General features: G+C 53.8%; 2 protein-coding genes across 5 annotated transcripts in view; one reads left to right on the top strand and one right to left on the bottom strand.

The window, feature by feature from the left end:
- Positions 1 to 909: 909 nt before the first annotated feature.
- GGN (gametogenetin) lies at positions 910 to 8,598 on the bottom strand. 3 transcript variants are annotated; one of them, XM_039369164.1, is made up of 4 exons: positions 8,562 to 8,598; positions 5,110 to 7,391; positions 3,157 to 3,356; positions 910 to 1,274 (listed from the first exon to the last, which is right to left on the bottom strand). In XM_039369164.1, exons 2-4 carry the CDS (start codon positions 7,375 to 7,377, stop codon positions 1,142 to 1,144), a joined length of 2,601 nt encoding a protein of 866 aa, XP_039225098.1. In that variant the 5' UTR covers positions 7,378 to 7,391; positions 8,562 to 8,598; the 3' UTR covers positions 910 to 1,141. The 3 variants fall into 3 exon arrangements, with proteins under 3 accessions (XP_039225098.1, XP_039225100.1, XP_039225099.1); XM_039369166.1 differs by lacking the exon at positions 3,157 to 3,356; XM_039369165.1 differs by lacking the exon at positions 910 to 1,274 and having other exon boundaries at positions 3,219 to 3,408.
- Positions 8,599 to 8,708: 110 nt separating this feature from the next.
- SPRED3 (sprouty related EVH1 domain containing 3) overlaps positions 8,709 to 13,861 on the top strand; it is a 29,006-nt gene continuing 23,853 nt past the window's right edge. For both annotated transcript variants that reach the window (XR_005559850.1, XM_039369167.1), the window contains exon 1: positions 8,709 to 8,820. The gene's annotated coding sequence lies outside the window, so the exon portion shown is untranslated. The remainder of the gene's footprint in view (positions 8,821 to 13,861) is intronic.

Here is a 13,861-nt window from a genome sequence, read left to right on the forward strand (position 1 = left end):
TCTATTCTATTCTATTCTATTCTATTCTATTCTTATTTGTAATTCTATTCTATTCTTATTTGTAATTCTATTCTATTCTTATTTGTAATTCTATTCTTATTTGTAATTCTGTTCTATTCTGTTCTTATTTGTAATTCTATTCTATTCTTATTTGTAATTCTATTCCTATTCTGTTATTTGTAATTCTATTCCTATTCTATTCTTATTTGTAATTTTATTCTATTCCTATTATTTGTAATTCTATTCCTATTCTATTTTATTCCTATTCCTATTCCATTCTTATTTGTAATTCTATTCCTACTCTATTCCTATCTTATTCTATTTCTATTCTAAAGGGAACTGCAGTCCTGCCTTCTCCAATCTGGAAAGGCCAAACTGTCTTGAATTAAAATCTCAAAACTGTTCCAAGTCATGTGACTGCAGGCAAGGCTGTCCGGGAACTGTAGTTCTAGATTGCAGATAGTACGGACACACGTCTTCTAGCCACACTGACCTTTGTATCCCTAGTTCAGTGTTTCTCAACCTTGGCAACTTTAAGAAAGAGTGGGGGGACTTCAACTCCTGGAATTGCAGGAGTGGGCTAGTCTGGAGGAAAGTATGGCTACAGCATGATAGCCGCATTCCAGTATTTGAGGGGCTGCCACAAAGAAGAGGGGGGTCAGGTTATTCTCCAAAGCACCAGAGGGCAGGACGAGAAACAATGGTTGGAAGGTGATCAAAGAGAGAAGCAACCTGGAATTAAGGAGAAACTTCCTGACAGTGAGGACAATTAATCGGTGGAATAGCTTGCCACCAGAAGTTGTGGGTACTCCAGCGCTGGAGGGTTTTAAGAAGAGACCGGGCAGCCATTTGTCTCAAATTGTGTAGGGTCTCCTGCTTGAGCAGTGGGTTGGACTAGAAGACCTCCAAGGTCCCTTCTAGCTCTATTCTGATTGATTGATTGATTGATTGACTGATTGATTGAATTCCCCAGCCAGCGAGGCTGCTTAAAGTGCCCCAGTATGCTGGCTGAAGAATGCTGGAAGTCGAAGTCCACAAGTCTTCAAAATGGCCAAGGTTGGAGACCCCTGCAAAGGCAAAATCGCAACTCCCTGGTGGTGTACAAGGTTTATTGAGCAGGAAGCGTGGAGTAAGTAGTAGTTCAGTCCTCGTTGGCTAAGTGTTGCTGTTTGTAAGAATCCAGGCAGAACTTGGTCCCGGCTACCAAGGAGACGGCTAGCATGACAGTAGCAACCCAGGGAGGCTCCGTCAGGTGGTTAGCAGACGGGTTGAGCCTGGAAGGAAAGAGTGAAAATCAAAAGGGGAAGAATGACAAGCCCACTTGGTTGGCACCAGCTCGGCCTTCTTAGCAGCCACCCCTCCAGCGGTGCCCTGGCGAGGAGGCAGTTGTCCGGCCAAGGTGTTCGCAAACGAGTCTGAATGTCGGCATAGACCAGTGGTTCTCAACCTGGGGGTCGGGACCCCATTTGGGGTCGAACGACCATTTCACGAGGGTCGCCAAACAACGCAGTCCGCCATTTTTTTTTCCCCTTTTCCTTAGCTGGGCTCTTCCCTTTTATTCTATTGGCTTTTGAAAGCCAATAGAATAGACTCTCTTGAATAGAGTCTTTAATTCTATTGGCTTTCAAAAGCCAATAGGAATTGTCCAGGCTGTCTCTGCCCTGCTGGGCCGCCAAAAGTCCCATTCTGCAAACGGTGCTGCACCTCGACTTACGACCGGTTGAGTAGTCCTCAACTTACGACCAGTTGGGGGGTCGCGGCATTAAAAAGGTTGAGAACCACTGGCATAGACCATTGATGGCGAACCTTTTAGAGACCGAGTGCCCAAAAACTGCTCCACTACCCCTGTCCCTGCTCCGCCCTGCCCACTGGGCCACCCACCACATCCACAGCCTGCCACAGATCACCCAGGCAGCCCAGCACCGCCATGGCAGTCACGCCCTCCGCCCATGCCCCGCAGTAGCATCTGGGCACAACGGGGCGCAAGGGCAGAGTCTTGTCACGCTGCTCAGCCACCATGTCCTTGGTTGCGCTGCTTCGCGTGGGCCTCGCCCAGGGACGACTCTCCTCCGGGGGGGGGGCTGCTGGTGAGGAGGGGGCCGTGGGAGGAGGCGGGGCTGGGAAGACGGTGCGTGTGCCCACAGAGAGGGCTCCGAGTGCCGCCTCTGGCACCCGTGCCATAGGTTCGCCATCACTGGCCTAGACGTTGAAACAGGTAGTCCTTGGCTTAACAACCATTTGTTTAGCAACCATTCGAAGTTACAACGGGATTTTAAAAAATAACTTACAATCCATTCTGGCAGACGCAACTATCACAGCCATCCCTAGGTCAGGTGATTAAAATTTGGTACTTGGCAGCCACCCCGTACTTAAGAGTTGCGGTGTCTTTGGGTCATCCCACCCGCAGCTTCTGACAGAGGCAGTGGGGCAATCCAAAGTTGCTGAACAGTTGCGTGATTCACTTAACAACAGCGATTCACGTAACCACCATGGCATGAAATTCTGGTCTCGAATGTGGCCGTACGTGATGGGCCAGCTGTACAGGCCGCTTGTCCCAAGCCTAGGAATGCCGTTATCTTTGTATGCAAATACAACGCTATTTATATTAGAGCCGTGGTGGCGCAGTGGTTAGAATGTAGTATTGCAGGCTAACTGCCCACCGCCAGGAGTTCGATCCCAGCCGGCTCAAGGTCGACTCGCCCTTCCATCCTTCCGAGGTGGATAAAATGAAGATCCAGATGGTTGGGGGTCAAGATGCTAACTCTGTAAACCGCTTAGAGAGGGCTGTAAAGCACTGTGAAGCGGTATGTAAGTCTAAGCGCTAGTGCTATTGCCCGTCCTCCCTCCCAGTGGTTAGAATGCAGTATTGCATTCTAACTCTGCCCACCGCCAGGAGTTCGATCCCGACCGGCTCAAAGTTGACTCGCCCTTCCATCCTTCCGAGGTGGGTAAAATGAAGACCCAGATCATTGAGGGTAAGGTGCTGACTCCGTAATCCACTTAGAGAGGGCTGTAAAGCACTGTGAAGCGGTATACAAAGTGCTATTGTGTATATACATAAATACTCCCCCCTCTGTATTGGTGCCTATTGCCCGTGGCCAGCCTAGAAAGCCCATTTTCCATTTGCACCTGGCCACGGCACCAGTTCCTGCTCACCAGGCCAGAACGTTCTTGGGTAGCTTCCTTTGCTCCTGATGTTTGCAGTAGCATCTCCTGGGACACGAATCGGCAACCTGGAAAGCCGGCCAGTGGTGGACACGGGATCGGTCTACCTCCAGATCTCGTTCGGCACTAGGCTGGGTGGAAGAGGCGTCTTGTTCAAGGCTGGCGGGCTTGTCCAGAGGAAGGGATCGGTCCTGGACATATAATGAGCTACAGGTCAGCTGGTTTCTATCCTGTCCCAAGTGGCTAACAGAGAAATGTTCAGTATAGCTTCAGGCCTGCTATCTTATTTAAGAAAGCATTCAAACAATTAACAATTCTTTTTTTAAAAAAAACAAAACAACACACACAATTGGGTTCACCTCCTGCCTCGTCATGCTTTGTTTCACCCTGATGAATAGCTAAGATTCGTTGACTCGAGCGTCGCGCAGAGTTCTAAGCCATGATGTAGTCCTCAACTTGCGACCACAGTGGAGTACCAAATGGAGGTTGAGTTTGGCCCCATTTTACAACTTTTCTTGCCACACCGGCTAAACCGAATCCATGGCCGTTGTTCAATTTGTAGCATCATTGTTAAGTGAATCCAGGTTTTCCCCTGGACTTGGCTTGTCGGAATTTGGCAAAAGGGGACCCTGTGAATCCGGGAGACACGGCGACCATCATAAATGTGAGTCGGTTGCCAAGTGTCCAAATGTAAATCACGTGACTGTGGAGATGCTGCAAAGGGTCGTAAGAGTGAGAAATGGTCGTAAGCTGCTTTTCTCAGTGCTGTTGTAACTTTGAAGGGTCACTAAGCCACCTGTCGTAAGTCGGGGACTGTCATTTTATTTTAAAAACACCTGGCTAAAAAAAGTGCCTTCTTTGAAAGCTCGTGAACGGTGCCCTGGGCCGCAACCTTCTGAATCTCTTCACCTCTAGGGTTTTTTTATTTCTCATTGCTCCTGCTCTTTGAGTTGGGTTAAGCTGTGGGGATACGAAATAAATAAATCTCCCTTTCCAGTGTGCAAAAGATGAGATGCCAAATTGAGAATCCACCCTCCCGGGGGTTTAACCGAAACGATGCCTCTGGTCCCACCCTTGCAGCCGCAGGGGGGCCCTGTCCACCCTCCGGGGACCAAGGAAGCCCCAAATGTTTTCAAATTAGAAAAGGGGCCGTTTCTAAAACAGGGCTTTTCAACCAATGGTACAGGTACCACCTGTGGTACATTGGCACCTGGCAGGTGGCACACGACCATCCTAGAAAAATGGTAGTGGGGGAGGGGAATGAGCTGAACCGGTGGCAGCACCCCACAAGCCTGAGCGAGAGATGGCTGGAGCTGTAGGGCTGTCAGGGCTCAACGGAAGCACCAGGATCAGCGCCAGTCTCTAGCTGGAGCTCACCGCTGATCCTGGCGCTTCTGCTGAGCCCAGAAGAAGCGCCGATCAGCTGGAATATTGCAGCATCTCCAGGGTCTTGTGATTTACATTCAGATGCTTGGCAACTGATTCATATTTATGACAGTCACAGTGTCCCAGGGTCATGTGAAGTGACCAAAACTTGCTGCAACCACCCAGCAGACGGAGGGGAATAAAAACCAAACACCCTCCCATCCCACCCCCGCTGCCAATCCTCAACAGAAATGCTCACAACAATGAAAACCTTGGACAGGAGGAAGAGCGTGGCTGGGCGGGCGGGCAGGTGTCTTGCTCGGCTGTGGCTTGGGCATTTTTCTCAGTGCCATTGTAACTTTTTTTTTTGGTCATCAAGTTTTTGTCACCTTGCTAGGTGACTGGCGGTACTCGGATGTTGCCATATCCTAAAAGTGGTACCATGGGTGAAAAGGTTGAAAAGCCCTGGTCTAAAACATTCTTGATAGGAGGAGAGGTAGATAGGGGGATCGGGTTGGGGGAAAAACCAACAAACCGACAAAAAAAAACACCAAGCGTAGCTAAATCAACCGGACTCACCAAAGGCTCTCCGAAATAAAACGGCCTTGCAACCTTTTCGAATGGCGGAAAAGGAGGGACCCCGTCCAACCGCAGCTGGGAGTTCATGCCGAAAGGGCGGGGCCACTGCTTCGCGCCTTTCCCTTTCAACAGCTTCCCTTTCTGCTGTCCTGGAGGCTTAAGCTTCTCTTTCGATTTGGGAGCCGCCAGGTTTTGCTTGCGGACCTTGGGCCTCGTTTGCGGGGCGCTTGCCGGCACCTTCGGGTCTGCCGCGGGGTCCAACAAAGCGCACGCCGGGGCCCAGAGATAGATGGAAGAATTCGGCCGGACCTCCAGGGTCTCCTGGGAAGGAGGCTGACTTGAACCAATGAACTGCCCCGGGGGTGGATCGTTCCCCAGTGGAGCGACGGCATGCTGGGCGACGCTGGACGAGAGGCCCTTCACTGGGGACCTTTCCTTGCCCCCCTCTTCCAGACCTTGGGGCTTCCTGCAGGATCTCTGGGGACTCCCGTTGATTTCCGCCACCACGGCTTGGTCCAACAAGAGAGCGGTCACTGGTTGGGAGGCACCCCCGCCTTCTGCCCCTTTGCCCCCGGGGCTGGGCAGGTCAGTGCAGTTGGCTGCCCCTTCTTCTCCAGCTCCGAGCACCTCGTCCAGGATCATGTCGCTCTCGTCGTGCACTAGCCAATCGTATTTGGGGTCGCTGCTCAGGAAGGCTACCACTTGGGACACGGCCGTGCCAAATTTGGACAGCTTCTTACCCTGGCCTTTACGGCGCTGGGGGTATGGCGTCGGGGGCCGGGGCCTCTGCCATTCGGCCCGCTTGGGGTTGCTGGCGGACAGTTCCTCCAAGAAGGTGACCACCTGTTGGGTGGGAGTGGTCGGGGCCGATTCCTTGGGGGTGACCTTTTTAATGTGCTCCAAGAACAGCTGGCGGAGGGGAGAGAACTCGTCCGGATTGTTCCTCTCCGGCCCTTTGAAGCAGGGCAGCTTCTTGCCCGCCGTGCTGAGGTGCTGCAAAGCTTTGGGCAAGACGGGCGCGGGGCTGGCGGGCGACTTCTTCTGGGGGCACTGCTTCAAGACGTCGGCGTAGGAGATGCCGGAGGAAATGACGTTGGGCTTCTGCTTGACGATGCTGGGGGGCCACTGTCCCGGTTGGATGGTCACTCTGTAGAAGAGGTTCACCCCTTTGTCCAAAAATTCCTGGTAGATGGATTCATAATTGACCACCTCCGGTCCTGGAGCCTCCGTGTTCGCCTCGGTCTTGGTGTGGCTTTCTGGGGCCTGAAGCTTCTCTGGGGGGTTGTTGCAGGGGCTTACCCACTCCGTGGACAGTTGAGCAGCGCCGGCTGGCCCTTGGAACTTACCATCGCTCCCAAGGGGACCGTCCGACTGTCTGGTCTGCTCCTTCTCCTTCTGGCCAGCCCCCCACGACAGTGGGACCTTCTTCGCCCCTGATGGAGCAAGGCAGCCAGAAGGAACCGGCCTGAAGATATTCTTCTCATTGAGGGGTCTACAGCCAGACCCTCCCAGGTTGTCCTCACCCGTCTTCAGCAGCTCCACGTCAGGTATCGCTGCCCCCACCGGTTTCTTCGCCGAAGCCGGAGGGTCCGGCTGTTGCTCCTCATTCTCCACACCTTCCTTACTGCTCGTTGTAATGTGTTGAGTCCAACACACCTGAGTTTCCACCACGACCTTAGGAGGGTCTCCTCCTTGGCTGACTTCGGTCGCTTTTCCGGGCTGAAGTAGCATTCCTCCCGTGCTCTTGGCCAGCTGGGCGTTCTCTGCCTTGGCCTTCCCTCTGGTCGGAGCCTTCTTGGCACTCAGATCTTGGGGGTCAGGGTGGGGGGCTGCTGCCGGAGAGGGCCTGAGCACCATCTTCAGGCCTTTGGGGTCCTCTGGGAGCCCCGGTCCGCTGGGAAGGTCAGCCCTGCTCAGAGAAGCCAAGCCCCATTTCTCTGTCCCCAGGTCCTTGTCGCAAAGGCTGGCCTCCTTCAATCCAGCACTGACCGAGTTCTGGGTCCACACAGAAGACAGCTTGAGTTTTGATTTTTTGGAATGGTTCTTCCCCATCTCTGCCGTTCCGGTCTGCCGGTCCCCTCCCCCTGGCTCGCTGTTCAGCGTCTGGCTGACCCCTTTGTGTTCAGGGACTGGAGGACCAGGGGGCCGGCTGCCCAAACCATGTTTGCTTAATTCCCGTTCTGATTTGTTCGTGTCCGGGTTCGTTTTGTCCACCCCGTCTTTGACCGATTCTGATTCTTGGGTGGCTTCGGATTGAACATTGCCCATTATAGTCAGTCATCCTACGGAGAAAAGGAGGGAGTGAGACCCCAGGAGAGAAGGGGACGACAGGCGAGGCAGGGAGATGGGGGGCTAACAGGGCCCAAGGTAGCATCTGGGGTGGAATTCCAGGACTCCAGCTAGGTGCAAAATATACAGCAACCCAAGGATTCGGTTCACATGAATGTCAGCGTTTTTCAGCCTGGGCAGCTTGAAGATGGGTGGACTTCAACTCCCAGCATTCCCCAGCGACCTTTGCTTTGCTGGCTGGGGAATGCTGGGAGTTGAAGTCCACCCATCTTCAAGCTGCCAAGTTGGGAAACCCTGCTTTAAGAGAGGTAAGTCTCGACTTAACAACCGTTCCTTTAGTGACCACTCAAAGCTACAACGGCACGAGAAAAAGTGGCCTGTGACCGTTTATCACACTTAGAACTGGTGAGAACAATTAACCAGTGGGACAACTTGCCTCCAGAAGTTGTGGGTGGTTCATCCCCCGGAGGCTTTTAAGAATGTCTGGAATGTATAGGTCAGTGGTTCTCAACCTGTGGGTTGGGACCCCATTTGGGGTCGAACGACCATTTCACGGGGTCGCCAAACAACGCAGTCTGCCATTTTTTTCCCCTTTTCCTTAGCTGTGCTCCTCCCTTTTATTCTGCTGGCTTTTGAAAGCCAATAGAATAGACTCTCTTGAATAGAGTCTAATTCTATTGGTTTTCAAAAGCCAATAGGAATTGTCCAGGCTGTCTCTGCCCTGCTGAGCCCGCCAAAAGTCCCTTCTGCAAACGGTGCTGCACCAGTTGAGTTGTCCTCGACTTACGACCGGTTGGGGCTCGCGGCATTAAAAAGGTTGAGAACCACTGGTATAGGTTCTCCTGCTTGAGCAGGGGGTTGGACTAGAAGACCTCCAAGGTCCCATCCAACTCTTTTATACTGTTATTCTGACCCCATTCAGAGATGGAGGACCCTTCTGCACGGCTGGTTAGACCTGTCAGCAGAAGTAACCAAGGAGAAGATGCTAACTCCCCCCCCCCCAAAAAAAACCTCACCCCTCTTCGGGTGGGGGAAGGGAGGACATTTCTGTCCTGACCCCGCCCCCAGGAGGGCTGACTCTCTCCTTTCCCCGCCCCTTTCGCCACAGTTGCTCCACCCCGCACCCCCGGGGGGGGCTCCCAAATCACGCCCCTCCCCCTCACCGTCTGGCTTTGCGGCTGCTCCCGGACGGAGCTGGGGAAATGGAACGGGTGGGCGGGGCCGCAACGGATATAACGGGCGCCCCGCCCCCTGCCGCCCCCGCCCCACCCCCCACCCCCTTCTCCTCGCGACGTTGGCGGCGCCTGGGCTCCTTTGCGCCTCTCGGCCGGGGGAGAAGCGCCCTGCCCGCGCCTTGCAGCGCTTGGTCCTGTGCCTCGTTACGCAGCGCCGGCAGCCGCGCTTGGAGCTGGGCTGGCTTCGGTAAGCGCGCGCGGTGCGCGGTCGGAGCAGGTGGTCGAGGCGCCGGGAGCATCGTGGGGCAGCAGCGGAGAGGAGGAGGAGGGGGAGGAAGGGGAGAAGGAGAGGAGGAGGAGGAGGAAGAGGAAGAAGAGGAGGAAGGAGAAGGAAGAGGAGGAGGAAGGAGAGGAGGAGGAGGAAGAGGAGAAGGAGAGGAGGAGGAGGAGGAGGAAGGGGAGAAGGAAGGGGAGACGGAGGAAGGGGAGGAAGAGGAGGAGAGGAAGAGGAAGAGGAAGAAGAGGAGGAAGGAGAAGGAAGAGGAGGAGGAGGAGGAGGAAGGAGAGGAGGAGGAGGAAGAAGAGGAGAGGAGGAAGAGGAGGAGGAGGAAGGGGAGAAGAAAGGGGAGAAGGAGGAAGAAGAGAGGAAGAGGAAGAAGAGGAGGAGAAGGAGGGAGGAGGAGGAGGAAGGAGAGGAGGAGGAAGGAGAAGGAAGAGGAGGAAGAAGAGGAGGAGAAGGAAAAGGAGGAGGAAGAGGCGGAGGCGGATCGGGCATCCTTGCTTAACTCCATGCTGCGGCACCGCGCACAAGGAGAGGCTTAGAGCCAGCCGGGAAGGTGCGGGCGCCGGGGGCCGCCGCTTGAGGGAGCGCATCCCACAGGTGAGGCGTGCTCGGGGCCAGGTCCCTTCGGGTCGCCGGCCCAGCCACGGCGGACTCCGGGGAGACTCGGCCGCGCGTGATTCGGGCCGCGCGGGGAGCTAACCAAGGGATGGAGATGCGCCTGCAGCCCAAGGGGGGGGTCAGCCCGGGGGGGGTCCCGTCCTTGCACCTATGGCCTGGCGTTGCTTTCCAACACGGAAGTCCGGTGTGTATGGGAAGGCGGCCGGACTGGGGGGGGGCGGTCCCATCTCTTTGCATTGCTTTCCAGCACGGGGGTCCGTTGTATTTGGGGGGGGGGAGTTTTCCAACCTCCCTGCGTTGCTTTCCAGCGGGGGGGGGGGAGGTGGGTCCCAACAGCGTCTGAAGCCGCTGAGAGGCCCCTCTTCCTGCCAATGGGGTCGCCCCACTGACCGTGGCTTGTTGGCTGCCCTTTGCCCTTCCGCTCCTGGATGGGGGAGGGGGTCGGCTCCAAAGCACCCCCTCCAGAAAGGCTTGGCCAGGGCAGGGGTGGGGGCGGGCACGCCCTTCCTGGGCTTGGCCAGTTTCTGACTGCGAAGGAGGAATCAGCCGGCCGCCTCCGGCTCCGTGTCCAGACTTCCCCTGGCATCGGTTGTGGCGAAGCGCGTTTAGATGGCATCTCTGGCAAACAGATTAAGGGGAGGGGGGAGGGAGGGAAGCTTTTCCCGGCATACCTGGGACCGTTGTGATTCGTCATTGGCCGAGGGAGCTGTACATCTGGCAGAAGGTGTTCCCCCCTGCCCCCCCCCTGCTCCGCCTGGTGGGTGAGATCCAGAGAAGGAGCAGGTAAAGGAGATGGATGGGCACCAGGGATGCTCAGCCATTCAGCCACAGAAGCTCGCTGGGAGACGCTGAGACGGTCAGCCCGGCCTACTCTGCAAGGTTGTGGTGGTGGGGAACGTGGCACGAAGCGGCAATTGGTGTATTCGTTTTTGCTCTTATAGGCCCCCCCCCCAAAAAAAACCCGACTAGATTTTATTTTGTTGAATTGTAATAAAATCTCCTCTTTTTTCCCCCCCCCTTCGGCTGACAAGGTTTCATGGCTAGGCTTTAACTTTGCTCTGTCATAGTGGGGCAAAGTGTCTCTAAACATGTTTAGAAGGTTTACTCTCCCTCCGTAAATAGAGGCAGTCCTCAGTTTACGACCACAGTGGAGCCCAAGTTAAGCAAGGCAGTTGTTAAGTGAGCTTTGCCCCAGTTTACGGCCTTTCTTCCCACGCTTGTTCAATTGCCGCAGTTGTTAAGTTGGCCGCACGGTTGTTAAATAAATCCAGCTTCCCCATTGATTTTGCTGGACGGGTGATGGCAAAAAGGGGATCACATGACACCCCCCCCAGGACACTGCAACCATCATAACTGTGAGTCGGTTGCCAAGCATCTGAACTTTGGTCACGGGGGGGGTGATGCAACAGGCGTTAAGCGTGAAAAACGATCCTATGTCCAATTTTTTTTTCAATTGCCAAGTCACTTTTTTCAGGGCTGCAACTTCAAACAAGTCCTCCTCCACTTACAACAGTTCTTTTAGTGACCGTTCAAAGTTACAACGGCATGAAAAGGGCGACTCGAGGCCGTTTTTCACAGTGAACGACCTTTGCAAGCGTCCCCATGATCAGAATTCATACATTTGGCAACTGGCATGTACTTCGGACGGTTGCAGCGTCCCTGGGTCACATGATCAGCTTTTGAAAAGCCAAAGGTGGGGGAAAGAGAGGGTCAGCCCTCCGTGGAGATGCTGCGGCGGTCGTAAGTGTGGGAAAACAGTCATAAGCCCCTTTTTTTCAGTGCTGTTGTACCTTGGAACGGTCACTAACTGAACTGTCGTACATCGAGGACCACCTGTAGCGCCTCTCGCTGGCTGTGCTCACAAAATCCACCGCAGTATAACGGCAGCCGAGCACATTTTAGCCTAACCCAGGGGTAAGCAACCTTGGCTCTTTTAGGACTCGTGGATTTCAACTCCCAGAATTCCTGAGCCAGCTTAGCTTAACTGGCTCAGGAATTCTGGGAGTTGAAATCCACGAGTCCTAAAAGAGCCAAGGTTGCCTACCCCTTCTGTGGCTGCCGTTGCAGAGAAAGACGGAGGGCGGGAACAGTCACAGAACATCAGTTTAACCCCGGAGAGCAGGAAGAGGTGAGAAAGAAACTCAAGATCGCGAGAGGAAAACAAATTCTATCAGGTTTTCAAGATTCGGCTATTCTGATCTGCCGCAATAAAGCAGAATCCAGTTTGCTTGCGGAGTCTGATTCCTCTCCCGGCCTACCTCACAAGGCCGGCAGCTTTCCACGCCAACTGTGAGAGAAAGAGGAAGGCTACGGTTAGAACTGGCCGGGGATATTTCAGGCGCCAGTTAGGCCAGTGTTTCTGAACGAACGCCATTTAAAGATGGATGGATTTCAACTCCCGGAGTTCGCGGCGGGCTGGGAATTCTGGGACTTGAAGTCCACCCCTCTTAAAAGGGCGGAGGTTGAGAAGCACTGGGTGAGGGCGCATTCACAGGGGTGTGTGACAAATCTGCAAGGGGGTGAGGGTGATGCCAGCTCTTCCCAGTCGTTCCTGGCAGTGATTTTTGCCCTACTGCTAAGGAATTCTGGGAACTGGAGTCTGGACATCTGAAAGCTGCCCAGCTTGAGAAAAAAAAACCTGCGGTAGAGATCAAACAGATCTCGCTCGAGATCAAAGGTGTTGCATGAACCATTAGGGCAGTGGTTCTCAACCTTTTTAATGCCGCGACCCCCAACCGGTCGTAAGTCGAGGACTACTCCACCGGTCGTAAGTCGAGGACTACTCAACTGGTGCAGCACCGTTTGCAGACTGGGATGTTTGGCGGGCTCAGCAGAGCAGAGACAGCCTGGACAATTCCTACTGGCTTTGGAAAGCCAATAGAATTAGAATCTATTCAAGAGAGTCTATTCAATTGGCTTTCAAAAGCCAATAGAATAAAAGGGAGTAGCACAGCTAAGGAAAAGGGGGGAAAAAATGGCGAACTGCGTTGTTTGGCGACCCCCGTGAAATGGTCGTTCGACCCCAAATGGGGTCCCGACCCACAGGTTGAGAACCACTGCATTAGGGTGTGCATCAGTGGCCCTTCCTGGAGTCTCTCTTTAGATCTTGGAGCTTTTTCTTTCTGCTACGAAATACATCAGGATGCGACTCTGAAACCCGGACTTGTGATCTCAGCTGCCTTGGAACAGCAGAAAGGGGACAGGAAAACCAAACATTTTTTCCCAGAGGGAGGTTAAAAGGCAGGCTGGAAGAAGTGTTAGTCTTGGGCGGGATCACCTTGTGGTGCCAATCCCCTATCCCAACCTTTGGCGAACGCAAGGAGTCCTCCCACCTCTTCCGAAGCGAGACAGATGTTTGCCTCCTGTGACTGGTCCAACGGTGGGGTACCTGTGGCTCAGGTAGACACGGGAAACCACCCCTGAGAATATCTGCTGGGGTGGAGAATGCCGCCCCGTATTCGAATCCCTCCAAACAACGGAGCTCTGGGAAAGGGGGACCCCGAATGGAGGCAGAACGGATCAAGTGACCGGCTTGATTGTGTGCAGGCCGTCCTCGGCTTATGACTATATTGGAGTTCAACGTTTCCGTGGTTAAGCAAGACCTTTGTTAAATGGGTTTTGCCCCGTTGAGTGACCCTTTTCACCCTAGTTGTTAAATGACTCACTGCGGTTGATGTTAGTAAGCCATTTGTTAAGCGACTCCAGCTTCCCCAATGACTTTGCTTGTCAGACGGTCGCAAAAGAGGGTTGTGTGACTCCTTTTGTGACCGTGGGACCCAGCCAGGGTCGTAAGTACGAGACCGGTTGCCGAGCGTCCGAATTGTGGCCGCGGGGTCGCGGGGACGCTGTAAAGCTTGCAACGGTGAAAAATGGACATACAGTCAACGTTTTTCAGTGCCGTTGTAAATTTGAACCGTCACTCAACGAACTTCTGAGGCCCATCTGGTGGATGGAGGGATGTTTTTTTTTTATTAATCATATTATACGGTGGATTTAATTTTTTTTTTAATGTAATGGTTGAATCAAGAAAGAAAGGCACCAGGCAGCTGTCTTCTTCCTTCATTGACAGCCCGTCTTTGGCTTAATGTCAGCTTAACAGAGACCCAGTTTGCAGCCCCTTTCCAAAGCTGCTTTCTCACACAATAGGACAAGTGGCTGGGGATGGACTCGGGAACCAGCATCTTAAACCACCCCCCCCCCAACCTTCCAGTTGCTGCTCTCCTCCCAGCTAAGACACCCGCATTTTCTGCAGCAATTCCCATCTTACACACACACACACACACACACACACACACACACACACACACACACACGCGCGCGCGCGCGCGCGGTCTTATTTCTTTTTTTTCCCCCAGGGCGTTAGGACCAAGTGGAACCCCACCCCCTC

This window comes from Crotalus tigris, unplaced genomic scaffold (genome assembly GCF_016545835.1).
Source record: "Crotalus tigris isolate CLP2741 ecotype Arizona unplaced genomic scaffold, ASM1654583v1 scf7180000020990.9691751010:1144802, whole genome shotgun sequence".
NCBI lineage: Eukaryota > Metazoa > Chordata > Lepidosauria > Squamata > Viperidae > Crotalus > Crotalus tigris.

Excerpts from the sequence above, each read along its gene's own strand:
- GGN (XM_039369164.1), bottom strand. The coding sequence starts at position 7,377 with ATGGGCAATGTTCAATCCGAAGCCACCCAAGAATCAGAATCGGTCAAA. Across the intron at positions 3,357-5,109 it reads TTTATTTCGGAGAGCCTTTG|GACCGATCCCTTCCTCTGGA; the intron begins GTGAGTCCGGTT and ends TTATATGTCCAG. Across the intron at positions 1,275-3,156 it reads CCCAAGAACGTTCTGGCCTG|GCTCAACCCGTCTGCTAACC; the intron begins GTGAGCAGGAAC and ends CTTTCCTTCCAG.